We start from the raw sequence: 17,041 nt of genomic DNA, 5'->3' as shown, positions 1-17,041 counted from the left end.
GGGGGTGATTTGAACTTTTATTTTTTTTTATATTTTTAAAAACTTTTTTTTTTTTTGGCATGCTTCAATAGCCTCCATGGGAGGCCGCCACAACTTGATCGGCTCTGCTACATAGAGGCGATGGTCAGATCGCCTATATAACAGAATTACTGCATTGCTATGAGCGCCAACCACAGGGTTTTGCTCACAGCAATCCGGCATCAACAGCCATAGAAGTCTCAAGGAGACCACTGGTTGTTCTGTCGACAAACTGACGACCCCCGATCACGTGACGGGGGTCAGCGATGCGCGTATTTCCGGCCCGATGGCCGGAAGCGCGCATTAAATGCTGCTGTCAGAGTTTGACAGCGGCATTTAACTAGTTAATAGGTGCAAGTGGATCGTGATTCCACCTGCGCCTATTGCAGGCACGTGCCAGCTGTTTAAAACAGCTGTCATGTCCCGGCTCTGATGCGGGCTCACCACCGGAGTCCACATCAAAGCAGGGAATACTGCTATCGGACTTACTATTACGTACGATGGCAGTAAGGGGTTAATGTCCCAGGATGGGACATCGCTGATCTGATACTCTGCAATGTTTCTGCACTGCAGAGTATCAGATCAGCGTCTGACAGGCAGGAATGAGGTGTTCTGGGCAGGCTCTCACAAGCCACCTTCCCTGCAGGACCCTGCGGCCATCTTGCAGCCCGGGGTCACCACGGAGACCAACAGCACAATGCGATCGCATCGCACTGTGCTGATAGCAGCACACAGGGAGCTCACTCCCTCTGCGATGCTCCTCAATGTCGCTGTCATTGCCATCACCGATCATGGGCATTGCTGCAGGGTGTCAGCTGTCACACAGAGCTGACACCCGCATAACTGGTAGGGGTTAAAAATAATAAAAAAAAACTATACTTGGGAATCTTTGGATTCTTTTTCCCCCATTTTCCAGCATACTATGTGGCAGAATGAATGGTGTCACTCTAAAGTACAACTTGTTCAGCAAAAAAAGCTCTTATACGGCTATATGGCTGGAAAAATGAAAAAGTTATGGCTCTTGGAAGAAGAGGAGGAAAAAAGTGGAAAATCACCTGGATTACAGGCTAATGTCACCCATAATCTGCACAAACCCACAGAGAAAAACAAATATTTGTGAGGATGAACATAAACATTTTACAGCAGCCAGGTATGTAAACAGCTGACAACACAGCAAAGGACTCACAAAGTTATCACTAACATTTCTGACTGGATTTGTACACATTATTGGCAACATTAAAGGTAAAAAAAGGTCTGAAATGATTCTGCATAGTAGGACAAAAAACTGGGATTGTATCCGAGGTGTGTAGACTTTTTATATTCACTGTATTGCACCCCCAACTAAGTTATGCCAGGGTCCAGAGTGATATATTTACGTATATAGGCTCTAAAACGGCAGATTTATAGCTGGAAGATTTATGGGAGCGGAGCTTGCAGATAATGTAGGGCAGAAACAGTATAATCTGGGGCGTGAATAGCCCAAAGCAGACAAGTGTTGGTAGCCTGTTGAGTGAAGTGTTGGTAGAGTGACAAAACAATCTGTCCATTGTTGAGAAAGTGAATTATTCTTAATTATGCCAGACGTACTGTTCTCCAAGATACATAAGCTATTGTGAAACTGTCAGTCAACCCTTGTATGTTAATTTGTAATCAACATTGTTAATTTGTAATTAGCATTCCGCCTGCTGATTTACGTATTGCATCAGCCCCATTTTGTACCAGTCTGCACAACATGGATGACAAATATTCAGTCTAATTGAACAATCAAACATTGAGGCATTACCTCCCACCAATCCTGTGAGACAAAGCCCTGAAATGAGAGCTATTGGATATAAAAGAGCCCTACTCCTGTCACCAATGTGAATACAGGATGTCAAGCGCAGGAACCACGGTTCCAGCAAGTGGCATATAGATCTGCTCCACTGCTCAACACTGAGCCCACAAAGTCGTTTGGAGAACCCAGGTTAGGACAATCTGGTCACTTGGCTACATACCTTGCTGTGCTCGGTCAGCTTCCTAACAGTGCTGCTACTGCTTCTATGTGGGTTATCGCCAAAAGCTGAGTGATACTGGTTGTGGTAGCTGGCCCCGAAGTCGGCACTTTGTATACTTGCTGTGATTGTAGTATATGTGACAGTTGGTAGTTCAATAAAGTATTGCCACAGAGTTTTACCCTCACCCTGCGTTGTTCGAGTACAGGAAGGAGTACGGGCGTTCAGTGGGATGAGCCCTGATCTGTGCAGATGAAAGCACTAACAGCTGAGTCAGGGAGAGCTTCAGAGGACTGGTGTTTGTAGAAACTGCCCTGGGATGTCACAACCAGGGAGGCACAAAGACAGACCCAGCAGACCATAGGTGAAGCATGCACAGCAGATTTCGGGCGCCACAATGTGCAACCCCACCAGCTCCACCCTGTGAAAAGGACACGAGTGGATACACAGTCTCAACAGGAAACTTCAACTACAGGACCTGTGCCAGCTTAGGCTCCATCACCAGGCTACTGAAAACGGACTTGATCCGTTGTGATACTCAGAACGTCGTTGAGGACAATGAGGTTGGCCCAGTGGCAGTCTGAAATCAAGAACCCAGTCCCAAGCAGCCCAAATCCAGGAGTTGTTGGTCACAACAAGCAGGGAGAGAGCTTGTGTAATGTGATCAGTTTTAGGAGTTCCAGTTTCCCTATAGCCAGCAGCAACCCCTACCTCCTTGATGGTCCACAACCAAGGAAATCATCTCTGCTACAGAGTCGTGCCAGTATTTAAGGCGTCCAACACCGAGGCTGATGAAAAGCTGCAAAGTTTTGAGACCCTGCTGATGATGCACCAGGTGGACGCAGCTGATTGGGCCAAATACCCATGGTCTTGTTTGACTGGACCCAGGATGTTGTCTAGTCACTTGGGCCTGCCTGGACTATTATAAACACACTGTTGTCCCTTTTTATCATCGCCTTCGAGAGATATCGCACCAAGTCCCTGACGTTCTCTCTTCAGGGGCCTCTTATGTAGAATTTGACATTCATCTCCGATACCACTGCAAATGATGGCTTGGTGATTGGGCTGTTCACTCCGCTTCTGCTGCCCTCAGGAACATGATTGTGCTTAAACAACTTATGGAGAAGATGGCCCCAGAAATACAAGAGCAGGTAGCTGACTGGAAACTCGACACCCCAGAGCAAGCAGCCCAATTGGCAGACTAGTTTCCAGTCACCCGACCCAGCTGGAGACCACTGCCCACTGATCCAAGTAGACAGAACAACCAATGGTTCGAGTGGCCACCAGCCATTTGAGCAGCGCTATCCTGCTACCCAGCAGAAACCCCACCCGGACAAAGGTTTACAAACATTTGCCCAACTCACTGCGCTGCTATACATGCTGGAACCCTGGAATATGGCCAAAGATGGTCTCCAGGGCCGCACCTAATATCTGGAGGTCGTAAAAAGGCAGAAGGCTAGCACTCAATTCTTCTGGATAGGATGGTGCTAGTGAACGGAGCAGATGGTCCCATAAACAATAGAGCACATAATCACTGCACTTGAGGAATTTTGCTTCAAGTGAAAAATTTAATACAGGTGGCAGGTGAACCGACAGGCAAATTATCGTTTCTGCCAGTTAATGGCCTTGACCACAGAGACATACCCCAAGCGACTTGCAGCTGTAAAAGCAGCAAAAGGTGGCGCAACAAAGTATTAAGCTAAAGGGGCCGAATAATATTGCACACTCCACTTTTCAGTTTCTGAATTTCCACAAAAATGTAAAATAACCAATACATTTCGTTCAACTTCACAATTGTGTTCCACTTGTTGTTGATTCTTAACCAAAAACTTACATTTGGTATCTTTATGTTTGAAGCCCCAGGGGGCCGAATACTTTCGCAAGGCACTCTAGTGTCAGTGTAAAGGTAATACAGTGATCACTGGTGACATTGTACACAGGACCGCTGTATATAGTATACACAGTGTAGTACCAGTGTACAGGTAACACACTGACTCATCAGTGACATCTGTAGGTGAAGTTCTTCATCTTTGCTTTTCATCTTCATCCAGCACAGAACGCCATCACTTCTTCAAGCCAGGGCTTGTCTCTGCAGGAAATAACAGTTATCTAGAACACATTACTTAATTTTCTCCCCAACTTCTAAACTACACAAGATGAAAAAAAAAAAGGAGACAGTGTCGTTCTGCATAGTAACAGGACCCCCCCCCCATTTAAAACGGGTTCCTATAAAAATAAAATAAAAAAAATCACGGCAGTAATAATATCCGTTAATTAGCCCCTATGGTAATAATATCCCCCATCCTGGCCCCCGTATATCTCATTCCTGGCTTCAGCCATATGTTCTCCCATCCTGTCCTTATGATGATCCATTCTGACCTCATGAGGATCCATTCTGCCACCATGTGATGTCCCAGACTGCCCCATCTGTCCCATGATCCTGCCCCATCTGCCTCCATTGTATCCATCCTGCACCATCTGTCTCCATCCTGCCCTGTGTCTCTTATTCTGCCCCCGTGTTTCCGGCAAATGACAATGACGTCACACGCTGATGACGTGCGCACTGACGTCAGCTGCCAGCCTCTGATTGGCTGGCAGCTTTTAACGATTGCCGTGTGGAAGGATATATAACCTTACATTTACCATTGTTAAATCGCATCTGCCACCTTTCGACTCAAGTTTCCAACTCACCCCCTGTCCTGCAGTATATACCTCTATATACTGTACTATCAGTGTACACACTCACCTCCGGTCCTGCAGCATATGTCAGTATGCTATCAATATACACACTCACCTGCGGTCCTGCAGTATACATAGCCCTATATACTATCAGTGTACACACTCACCCCCTGTCCTGTATTATGTCTGTATACTATCAGTGCACACACTCACCCCCGGTCCTGCAGCATGTCAGTATGCCATCAGTGTACACACTCACCCCCAGTCCTGCAGTATATACCCCTATCAGTGTACACTCACCCCCGATCCTGCAGTATATACCCCTATATACTATCAGTGTACACACTCACCCCCAGTCCTGCAGTATATACCCCTATCAGTGTACACACTCACCCCCGATCCTGCAGTATATACCCCTATATACTATCAGTGTACACACTCACCCCCAGTCCTGCAGTATATACCCCTATCAGTGTGCACACTCACCCCCGATCCTGCAGTATATACCCCTATATACTACCAGTGTACACACTCACCCCGGTCCTGCAGTATATACCCCTATATACTACCAGTGTACACACTCACCCCCGGTCATGCAGTATGTACTTCTGCATAGTATCAGTGTACACACTCACCCCTGGTCCTGCAGTATATACCCCTATCAGTGTGCACACTCACCCCCGATCCTGCAGTATATACCCCTATATACTACCAGTGTACACACTCACCCCGGTCCTGCAGTATATACCCCTATATACTACCAGTGTACACACTCACCCCCGGTCATGCAGTATATACTTCTGCATAGTATCAGTGTACACACTCACCCCTGGTCCTGCAGTATATACCCCTATATACTACCAGTGTACACACTCACCCCCGGTCCTGCAGTATATACCCCTATATACTACCAGTGTACACACTCACCCCCGGTCCTGCAGTATATACCCCTATCAGTGTGCACACTCACCCCCGATCCTGCAGTATATACCCCTATATACTACCAGTGTACACACTCACCCCCGGTCATGCAGTATATACTTCTGCATAGTATCAGTGTACACACTCACCCCTGGTCCTGCAGTATATACCCCTATATACTACCAGTGTACACACTCACCCCTGGTCCTGCAGTATATACCCCTATATACTACCAGTGTACACACTCACCCCCGGTCCTGCAGTATATACCCCCATATACTACCAGTGTACACACTCACCCCCGGTCCTGCAGTATATACCCCTATATACTACCAGTGTACACACTCACCGCCGGTCCTGCAGTATATACCCCTATCAGTGTGCACACTCACCCCCGATCCTGCAGTATATACCCCTATATACTACCAGTGTACACACTCACCCCCGGTCATGCAGTATATACTTCTGCATAGTATCAGTGTACACACTCACCCCTGGTCCTGCAGTATATACCTCTATATACTACCAGTGTACACACTCACCCCCGGTTCTGCAGTATATACCCCTATATACTACCAGTGTACACACTCACCCCCGGTCCTGCAGTATATACCCCTATCAGTGTGCACACTGACCCCCGATCCTGCAGTATATACACATATTTACTATCAGTGTACACACTCACCCCCGGTCATGCAGTATATACTTCTGCATAGTATCAGTGTACACACTCACCCCTGGTCCTGCAGCCGATCCTCCTCGCTCCGGTCCCCCCGCTCCTGCAGTCGCCACCACTCCTCCTAGCTCCCCTGGTCCGGGATCGTAGTCGCCCCGTCGCTGCCGCTCTCCCCCCGGGAGGTGCTCTCAGTTGCGTCAGAGTCTAATCCTCCCTGCGCCGACCGCAGCAGGGCCGTGGAGCTGCTCACCAGCCAGTCCAGTTATGTGTGCCGAGAGGCCGGTAGCCCCGTGGGCCCCCGCTCTGTCAGCAGCTCCAACAGGCCAGCCTGCTGCTGCCAGACGTGCCGTTCCACCTGCTTGGCCTGGATCACCTGCAACCGCCGACACAGCCTGCGGGCCCGGGCCCCGTGCTCCTGCTGCCGGCTGGACATGCGGGCCGCCCTCCGCATCCCCAGGCTTGTCCGGATCCCCCTTACTCCTGGGTGCAGTCCTTGCCGCCCCCGTTGAGCAGGAGGAGACTGTTCCTCTGGGCCAGCCCCGTTCAGCTCTGACTTCAACACGGGCAGATAGTGCTCGGTAGCCGGGGACGGAGCGCTCAGCTTCAGCCTGTGGGGAGCTTCCTGTACGGCTCCATTTAGCGCCGGGGCCATGTTCGCCATACAGGGATAGCGGGAGGAGGGGGGCAGCACACGCGTCACGGCTCCGAGGGGCCCGGGCTCTTCTTGGCTGGGGGGTCTCCCTCCGGCACTCAATGCGGCACTCTTAAGAATGCCCTAGCACGGCGACTGCAAAGGCCGACACTGGACTAAAAAACAAACAAACAAAACGTCCTCAGGTGCCGCTCTAGGCATGTACCCTCAAGTGCCTAGCGGCAAATACGGCCCTGCCCACAGAACATCATTTACTAGGCCGTCTAGTGACCAGCTCCAAGGCTGAATGTCAGCACTCGGATATCCCTCTAGCAAGTGTGCAGCTTGACTGGGGCAACATAAGAGAAAGGTTGAGGTGGGGCTTATGGACAGCATCCTCACACCTGTTATTTTGGGGAACGACCTAGGACAAGGACTATCAAGCCAGTTTGTTACGGTCATCACCCACAACCAACCAAGCAGCATTCTGATGCTGATCCTTCTGCCACACCTTCGGAGGATAACCCATACTCCAAACCTCCGTCATCTTTCTCTGAGCTGGCGACTGCAAAAGATCATGGAAATGATGACTGACAAACCCAACAAGTGGAGAAAAATGATTGGAAGCCTATCACGTCTGGCAGCCCAGTCAACAGCGACCCACAACTGGATCAATTAAGAAGGGGGAGAAATGTGATGACATAGCCTCAATGTGGCCACTGTTGCAGGGATGAATTATGCCAAACGTACTGTTCCTTTGTTTATTAAGTCAAGGGACATGAGCCATTGCTTCATGCGAAACTGTCCATCAACCCTTGCGTGTTAATTTGCGGAATGCCTGCTGATTAAGAAATGCACCAGCCCCCCCCCCCCCCCCCCCCCCGGTTTACTAGTCTGCAAAACTTGATAGGACAAATCTGCAGTCTAATTGAACAATGAGAGGTTACCTTCCCTCAATCCTGTGGCACAATGTTCAGAAATAAGAGCTGTGGGATACAAAAGGGCCCTGTTTCTGTCAGCGGCGTGAATACAGGACGTCAGCTCAAGAATGACAACTTCAGATCTGCTCTAATGCCCATCACTATCGTTTGGAGAACCCAGATTGGTACAATCCGGTCTTCTGGCCACATACCTCAATGTTCTAGGTCAGCTTCTTAGGCTTGCCGTTAACTCTTCTCTGTGGGTGACGCCAAAAGCGGGGTGCTACTAGCTGGGGTAGTTGGCCCTGGATGCCCCACAGTTGTGGAGGCTTTAATCTCTGGCAAGCCAGCGGAAGGGTGAGTGACATTTGCACCATCTTGTGTAGTTGCTGGGAATGTACTATATGTTGTTGACTGTTTGTGATCCAATAGTCTTAACGGAGTAGAGGTACCCTCACCCTCCGGTGTCTGAGTAGTAATCTGGCCACGTCGAAGGAGTACGGGAGTTCAGTGGGATGAGCTCTGGTCCATGTGGTCTTTCTATAGAGTCAGGCTAGCGGACGAGAGCACCCAGAGACCCCAGCGTCTCCTCAAGTAGCCTGTGATACATTGGGCAGTAACTGTGACACGATGTGTTGCAAGAGGTGGAAACCAGTCGCGCAGGAGCACATCACTTACAGTTCTGCTTGGTGTTGGACAGGTTCAGCCGCAGATTATCCAGATGCTCTAGGATCTGCTCCAACGTCAGCTGTGCCAGCTTACTGCTCGAGCTCCGTAAACTGAAGAGGAAAAGGAAGAGTCATCAAATCCGATCACACACACCACAATGGGGCAGAGTCTTTAGAAATCCCAGATTACACCCCCTCATGCATCCTCGCATCTGCTCCTGTATGTGGTGGGGCATCTCTGGAGCCGTGTAGAGTCAGGTATAGGAGCTGCAGTGTGTCCATGTCTCAGGTTTATGTCACAGGGTGATGGGCTTAGCTGGGGTGTCGGTCCCGCACAGACTAAAGGACAGTGATCAGGAGTCTTGTTCCACTGGGAGCCATGCTGCTCAAGGGGCCTGTACTACTGGGTGTAGGTGTGTCTGTACGGGGCAGAAGGCACTCACCTCTGCCGCTTGCGCGGAAGGCTGTTGTTCTTGATGAGCAGGGACTTAATGTGCTCAGCCAGGGGGTCATCATGCTTCAAGCACCAGTGGCGTAGGATGCTGGTGGTGAACTGGTCATCGGAGTGATAAGGGCGGCTCAGCACCATCTTTACCATCTCTTCTGTGGGCCTGAATCATCGACAGGGATGGTGGGAGAAAATATAGCATAGCAGTGAATATGAGAATGATCCGTCGTCGGTTTCCCGTGATCTCCACTAGTGCAGGTTCTCTGCCCCCGCTCCTCTCCATACCCTGGTGCCAGCTCTCAGCCCCCACTCCCCTCCAATAACTGGTGCCGACTCTGCCCCCCCTCCTCTCCATGCCCCAGCGCCAGCTCTCCTCTCCATGCCCCGATGCCGGCTCTCTGCCCCCACTGCTTTTCATGCCCTGGTGCCGGCTCTCTGCCGCTTTTCTCAATGCCCTGGTACCGGCTCTCTGCCCCAGCTCTCCTCCATGTCCTGGTGCCAGCTCTCCCTGCTCCCGCTTCCCCCCATGCCCTAGTGCCGACTCTCTTCATGCCAATTCCCAAACAAACCTGCACCAGATACAAATCAGCACTCACTTCTCACGCCTCAGCTGCAGCAGCAGGCAGGACAGTGCCTCGGGGTGCTCTGTAAATCACAGAAGGTCAGGGGGTCATAAACTTTTGCACATTCAAGAAGTGATGTTGAAGATGATGGGACACGGACCTTTGTACTTCAGGTGCTGAAGGATGGGGATTATAGTCTCCAGAGGAACATTGTGGGCCAGGAAGAGCTGCCAGGTACAGTACTGCTCGAAAGTCTCCCAGTCCAAGCTCTGAACTGCAAGACACAGGGACGGGGGCAATTACTCATCCAAACAAACTGCCATCATACCTCACCCACGCCAGATGGAAAACTACTTACTCAGGATGTTGAGCACAGAGTCCTTGCGAAACATCACCAGGTTCCCCATCATGACATGGCACACCAGCTCCTGCAGCTGCAGGGAGAGATCTTGTCACAGCCAGGTCCTGCTCACACAGCGGCGGCAGCACCAGGCCGAGAAGCAGCAGAGATCCTGAAAGCAACATCACTGTACCTGGGCGGAGTCAATGACCGCGACAATCATGTTCAGCAACTCCCCACTGCGGAGGGTCTCATCCGGGAACTGAAGGGAAGAAAGAAGGTAAGAGCAGCTGCCATCGACCTTTAGAGTGCTCAACCCTGCCGGCAAGGGTGCCAGCACTCACCTCACTGTATATGGAGGGGGTCAGGTAACACAGCAGTCTCACGTCATCCTCCTGACATGCTTTCATGTCCATCATCAGACACGTGTGCAGGTCTCCCAGTTGCGTGGCTTGAGCAAACGACTCGTACAGGTTCATCTTCCCCGCTGCCGCTTTACTGCAGTCAGAGAGCAAGGGTTAATTGCAGAGGGACACCACCGTCACAGCGGGGCGACTCCAGGACAGGCAGGAGACAGCGAGAGATTAATTAGTGGTAATGAGACGACATGACAGGATGAGAGGAAATGAGGGGAAGGAAGTGAGCAAGGCAGGTGTAGGACTGATAGCATCGTGGGAGTAACGCAGCGCCCTCACCCAGGGGCAGGTAGCAGCGCAGGACTAACGTGCAGCGCCCTCACAAGGGGGCAGGTAGCATTGCGGGAGTAACGCAGCGCCCTCACCCAGGGGCAGGTAGTATCGCAGGAGTAATGTGCAGCACCCTCGCAAGGGGGCAGGTAGCATTGCAGGAATAACGCAGCACCCTCACCCCGGGGCAGGCAGCATCGTGGGAGTAATGCAGCACCCTCACCCAGGGGCAGGTAGCATCACGTAGTAATGCAGGGCCCTCACCCGGGGGGCAGGTAGCATCGTGGGAGTAATGCAGCAACCTCTCCCAGGGGCAGGTAGCATTGCGGGAGTAACGGTGCGCTCTCACCCGAGGGCAGGAAGCATTGCAGGAGTAACGCAGCACCCTCACCCCGGGGCAGGTAGCATCGTGGGAGTAATGCAGGGCCCTCACCTGAGGGCAGGTAGTATCGCGGGAGTAATGCAGCACCCTCACCCAGGGGCAGGTAGCATCGTGGGAGTAATGCAGAGCCCTCACCCGGGGGCAGGTAGTATCGCAGGAGTAACGCAGCACCCTCACCCAGGGGCAGGTAACATCGTGGGAGTAATGCAGAGCCCTCACCCAGGGGCAGGTAGTATCACGGGAGTAACGCAGCACCCTCACCCAGGGGCAGGTAATACCGCGGGAGTAACGCAGGGCCCACATCCGGGGAGCAGGTAGCATAGTGGGTGTAACACAGGACCCTCACCCGGGGGCAGGTAGTATCGCAGGAGTAACACAGCACCCTTACCCAGGGGTAGTAGCAGGTTATATCGTGGCAGTAACGCAGCACCCACACCCGTGGGCAGGTAGCATCCCGTGAGCAGGTAGCATCCCGGGAGTAAAGCAGCACCCTCACCTGGGGGCAGGTACTGTAGCATCGCAGGAGTAAAGCAGTGCCCTCACCTGGCCTTCAGGTAGTACAACAGGTGGTAGCCAATCTTTGGTTGCTTCTGGTAAAGTTCGGACAGGAGATCGAGGAGCAGAGAGAACCCACTGCTGTCCTCCTGCATCTGGATCAAGTTTCTGGAAGGAGAAGAGGCGAAGTTTGGGGCGAGGCTAAAGGAGGAGGGGCGAGCCTAAAGGAGGCGGGGCAAGGCTAAAGGAAGCGGGGCGAGGGGAAAGAAGGGGGGTTCAGGAGAGGGGCAGGAAAAAGGACTTACCTGAATATCAGATACAGCGGCTTCCCCACTGACTCCTCCAGAGACCTGAGAAAAACAGAGGACAGTCTTCGACAGCCCAGAAGAGCAACCAGTGCCCATGGCGGGGGTACTTACTCTTCTGTGATTTCCTCCGGTAGGACCTCACCACGGAAATGCGCTTTGAATAACTCCTGGAGGCAGGAGGCCAGCACAGATAGCTGCTCAGAGTCAAAGTCATCCTGTGGGGGAGAGGGGACAGGATGTTACCAGTGATGACATCACCACGTACCTCGAGGCTGATATCTGTGTTGTCACTCACCTCCAGTATCTGCTCCACGATGTCCTGCATCAGCTCACACTGTGACTCCATGTCACTGCAACACAAGTGCATAGAAGGCCATAAGACAGGGTGAAATCCTGGCCATAAGCAATATCAGAGGGTACAAAGCCGCCCAATCATAGGCCCTCATACCTCTCTTTCTGCAGGGCGATCACCTTCTCCCGAAGCGGCTCCTCCAGCTGCTCCAGGTATGGGGTGATGTCCACAGGCTCCTCGACGATCGGCTCCTTGATGGGGTGGAAGCGGAACTCCCTCTTTTTCCCTGTAGGGGGCGAGACCCCGATACCATCTATACAATAGGAACCCCGCTATTAAATCAATATAGAATAATACTGGGGGCCGCAAAAAGTCCAGGTGCACTACAATGCCAGGAGCAGAGCCATTACCGTTGTCAGCACTCTTGCTGTTCACCTCCTCCTCCTCGTCACTGAAGGCAGCCTCCGCGCTGTCATAGCAGCTCTCATCCTTGTCTGCAAGTCCGCTATCCATCTCAAGAGAAGCTGGCTCCTCCGCCTTCACTGGAAGCACAGAGAGGGCGCTATAGTAAATGAGTCACCACGCCCACCGCCACCCCCCGCACCAGCACAGTGCGCAGGTACTACACGATAGTGATGTCGTCATCACCGGGAGCAGCAGAGAGCGAGGAGGGCAGACACAGCGAGACGGCACATACTAACGTGCAGCCCTTACTTTCTGAGGCCGGAGATGGCAGGTTACAGAACTCCGGGAACTTCTCTCTGAGCATCGAACGCAGCTCCTTATCCAACTTCGGGTTGTGGAAAAGTGGAGCAAGATGTCTGTAGCAAGGAACACACAATCGGTCAACAACACACCACAGAGATCCACACAAAGTAGTGGTACTACAGCACGTAGGGATCAGTATTATAGTAGTTATATTCCTGTACATAGGAGGCAGTGTTATAGTAGTTATATTCTTGCACATAGGAGCAGTATTATAGTAGTTATATTCTTGTACATAGGATCAGTATTATAGTAGCTATATTCTTGTACATAGGGGCAGTATTCTAGTAGTTCTAGTCTTGCACATAGGGGCAGGATTACAGTAGCTATATTTTTGTACATAGGAGCAGGATTATAGTAGTTAGATTCAGGGCTGTGGAGTCGGAGTCCTGGAGCCCATTTTGGTGGAGTCGGAGTCATGGAAATTGAGGAGTCGGAGGTTTGGCTTACCGCCTCCACAGCCCTGGTTATATTCTTGTACATAGGGGGCAGTATTATAAGTGGTCATAAACTTGTAAATAACTCATGAAAGAATAAAGTTATGTTAAACCAAGCACACCATTGTTTTTCTTGTGAAATTCTCAATAAGTTTGATGTGTCACATGACCCTCTTCCCATTGAAAAAAATTAAGTTGGATCCAAAATGGCCGACTTCAAAATGGCTGCTATGGTCACCCCCCATCTTGAAAAGTCTTCCCCCCTCAAATGTGCCACAAATAGGAATTTGATATCACTAACCATTCCCATTTTATTTAAGTGTATCCATATAAATGGCCCACCCTGTAGTTCTATTCTTGTACATAGAGGGCAGTATTATTGTAGTTCAATTCTTGTACATAGGAACAGTATTATAGTAGTTATTTTCCTGTACATAGGGAGCAGTATTATAGTAGTTATATTCCTGTACATAGGGGGCAGTATTATAGTAGTTATATTCTTGTACATAGGGGGAAGTATTATAGTGGTTACATTCTTGTACATAGGGGACAGTATTATAGTAGTTCTATTCTTGTACATAGGAGCAGTATTATAGTAGTTATATTCTTGTACATAGAGGGCAGTATTATTGTAGTTCAATTCTTGTACATAGGAACAGTATTATAGTAGTTATTTTCCTGTACATAGGGAGCAGTATTATAGTAGTTATATTCCTGTACATAGGGGGCAGTATTATAGTGGTTATATTCTTGTACATAGGGGGAAGTATTATAGTGGTTACATTCTTGTACATAGGGGACAGTATTATAGTAGTTCTATTCTTGTACGTAGGAGCAGTATTATAGTAGTTATATTCTTGTACATAGGGGCAGTATTATACTCACGCCAGGACCCTCTTTTCCATGATGTGGGTGAGGGAGCTGAATACGCCCTGCCTGACATGCCCCTCTAGTGGAGGGTAGAAGTTGGGGATTATCTGTGAGATGAGAAGACATGGAAATGTCAGCCATGATGTCGGACACTTCTCTAGTTCAGCGGTATTATGTGTGTAGTGACATGAGCCCAGTATCGAGTGACTGCTTTGTGACCAGCACCAGTACATCATGCCCCATACACTCCTCTGTACACAGCTCTCCTGCTCCTCCAGGCTTGCAGCCGGCCTGTCACACAAGCTTTGCGGAGGATTCAGAATGAGAAGAAAATGAGAAATACCAGGACTGGGCAAAGAACAATAATCTGCAATTGGGGGGAATATTAAAGCAGAGGGCGGAGGGTCCCACAGGATGACTTCCTACAGCCCAACTCCAAAATTGGGAACATTGCTTGCATTTTCTGATCATCTCCGGAGTACGGTGGAGGGGTCGGGGGGCAGCCATGACTGATTTAAGGACACAGGATGCTAGGACACAGATTCTGTGCAATGTGCCCCCCTAATGGCTGGGGGGAGTAACGCTCCATCCCTACAATAACAGTTAGCTGCTTGTCAGATATTTGGCATCATCTTTACTATAAATAAAATTGATTGAAGCGAGGGCCGATTGCTCCTGAAAAAGATTTTCTATGGCGGAGGACATGTGGCCTCACCGTGTAGCCCCCGCTGATGTCGGGGCAGTATAATAACACTGGTCAACAGCATTTTTGGTGCCAAAGATATTTCATCGAATTTAGGGTATTTTTGGGGTGCTGATTCTGAATATGTCATCAGTTTTGCCAGATTGGCTCAAGTTTTTGAGATTTTTGGTATCTTATTTATAGCACTTGTTGGTAAATGCGACGCATCATCTCATTAATTTCTTTGGATTAGTACTTGAACTGAGCAGTTCTCAATATAGTTTTGTGTTAATTAGTGTTCTAAAAGTTTGTTCATAGCTTGATTTTTGCACTAACTTTATGTTGTCTGTTTTCCAGTGAAAAGCATGAACTCATCAAGAAGAAGTTGTCTTAACGATCCAGACTCATTCTGTTACATTTGTGGTGAATACACACTGCCAAAACATAGAAGAAACATAACAGACTTCGTAAAAAAAGTGTATTTTGCCTATTTTGGGGTTATGCTTGGGGACCAAGACAAGTTTTGGGCACCACACATAGTGTGCAAAGCATGTATCGAATTATTACGAAAATGGAGCAAAGGACAAAGAAAAAGCTTCAAATTTGGTGTTCCAATGGTGTGGAGAGAGCCAAAAAATCATCATGATGACTGTTATTTATGGTAAACACAGGTACAGGCACATCTTCACAATGAGGGACAGGCCTTCTTGCAGATTCCATGTTACTCCCATTTTCGTTTCTTATGCTTATTGAATCCTTGAACTTGCACTGCTCAGAAATAACAGTCATCATGATGATTGTTTGGCTCTCTCCACACCATTGGAACACCAAATTTGAAGCTTTTTCTTTGTCCTTTGCTCCATTTTCGTAATAATTCGATACATGCTTTGCACACTATGTGTGGTGCCCAAAACTTGTCTTGGTCCCCAAGCATAACCCCAAAATAGGCAAAATACACTTTTTTTACGAAGTCTGTTATGTTTCTTCTATGTTTTGGCAGTGTGTATTCACCACAAATGTAACAGAATGAGTCTGGATCGTTAAGACAACTTCTTCTTGATGAGTTCATGCTTTTCACTGGAAAACAGACAACATAAAGTTAGTGCAAAAATCAAGCTATGAACAAACTTTTAGAACACTAATTAACACAAAACTATATTGAGAACTGCTCAGTTCAAGTACTAATCCAAAGAAATTAATGAGATGATGCGTCGCATTTACCAACAAGTGCTATAAATAAGATACCAAAAATGTCAAAAACTTGAGCCAATCTGGCAAAACTGATAGCATATTCAGAATCAGCACCCCAATAATACCCCAAATTCATTAAAATATTTTGGACACCAGAAAAAAATTTTTTTGTTGTTGACCTGTGTAATATATCTAATAATAATCTACTTACATTTCTAACAAAAATGGATACAAGGCTGTCTTTTCAGTTGAATACTATTACTATATAATTCTGAATATCACATACAGAATATATAACATTTCTTATATAGATTTATAGTCACCACTTTTGTCCTTCCGCTAATCCCCAATATTGTGCTATGTTAACAAGTTGGTGTTAAATGGCAGTCCTGTAATGTAGACAGGATAGCCAGGACTGGCAATGCCCGTGGCTGCATGCCAAGATCACGGATCATATTGTTAATATGCTGTGAGACACGACATCTTTATTCTAAAGAAAAACTTACGGTTGAAAAAAAAAAATGTCAGTGGTCAGAGAAGCGGGCGTAGTGACTAATTCATGGAACTTCCGTCCTGTGCCTTATAGTACCACTGCATGTGCGATGCCCCGACCTCAGCAGAGAGCAGGGCCATTATCTCTTACCCGGCACATGAAATCTAGAAGAGTGGCGGTGATGGCAGGGTGAGGCTTCATGGAGTGGTGCATCACCAGGATAGCCGGTTCTGCAGAGAGAAAGTGGGCACAGTGAGCATGGTGAAATGTGCGTGAGAGTGTGTGTATGTATGTATATATATATATATATATATATATATATATATATATATATATATATATATATATATATATATATATATATATATATATATATATATATACACATATATATACACACACAAATTCAAAGAAGCTTTATTGGCAGGACTAAATAAACATCAGTTTTGCCAAAGCACGTGTTCAGTAGGGAACAGCGAGTAGGGACTGTGGGAGCGATGGATGGGGTACAAGGTTGGGGTAAGGAAGTCCATAGCATATCTTGGTTGTCTTTCTCGCAGTCTATGGCATATATATATATATATA

The 17,041-nt window shown here is 48.6% G+C and overlaps 1 protein-coding gene across 3 annotated transcripts in view; it reads right to left on the bottom strand.

Moving 5' to 3' along the window:
• Positions 1-17,041, bottom strand: part of INTS3 (integrator complex subunit 3) — a 136,211-nt gene that overhangs the window by 16,067 nt on the left and 103,103 nt on the right. For 2 of the 3 annotated variants that reach the window (XM_077255031.1, XM_077255037.1), the window contains exons 13-28: positions 16,607-16,686; positions 14,106-14,197; positions 12,733-12,839; positions 12,429-12,560; positions 12,175-12,331; positions 12,022-12,076; positions 11,838-11,941; positions 11,724-11,768; positions 11,467-11,586; positions 10,200-10,353; positions 10,049-10,117; positions 9,874-9,949; positions 9,676-9,789; positions 9,549-9,597; positions 8,948-9,115; positions 8,515-8,615 (exon numbers count right to left, since the gene is read on the bottom strand). In XM_077255031.1, coding sequence (XP_077111146.1) covers positions 8,515-8,615; positions 8,948-9,115; positions 9,549-9,597; positions 9,676-9,789; positions 9,874-9,949; positions 10,049-10,117; positions 10,200-10,353; positions 11,467-11,586; positions 11,724-11,768; positions 11,838-11,941; positions 12,022-12,076; positions 12,175-12,331; positions 12,429-12,560; positions 12,733-12,839; positions 14,106-14,197; positions 16,607-16,686 — 1,623 coding nt within the window. The remainder of the gene's footprint in view (positions 1-8,514; positions 8,616-8,947; positions 9,116-9,548; positions 9,598-9,675; positions 9,790-9,873; positions 9,950-10,048; positions 10,118-10,199; positions 10,354-11,466; positions 11,587-11,723; positions 11,769-11,837; positions 11,942-12,021; positions 12,077-12,174; positions 12,332-12,428; positions 12,561-12,732; positions 12,840-14,105; positions 14,198-16,606; positions 16,687-17,041) is intronic. The other variant, XM_077255045.1, reaches the window with a different exon arrangement.

Source organism: Ranitomeya variabilis, chromosome 1 (assembly GCF_051348905.1).
Source record: "Ranitomeya variabilis isolate aRanVar5 chromosome 1, aRanVar5.hap1, whole genome shotgun sequence".
In the NCBI taxonomy this organism is placed as follows: domain Eukaryota; kingdom Metazoa; phylum Chordata; class Amphibia; order Anura; family Dendrobatidae; genus Ranitomeya; species Ranitomeya variabilis.
Note: the sequence above shows the minus strand (reverse complement) of the source record. Positions and strands in the feature narration are given on the sequence as shown.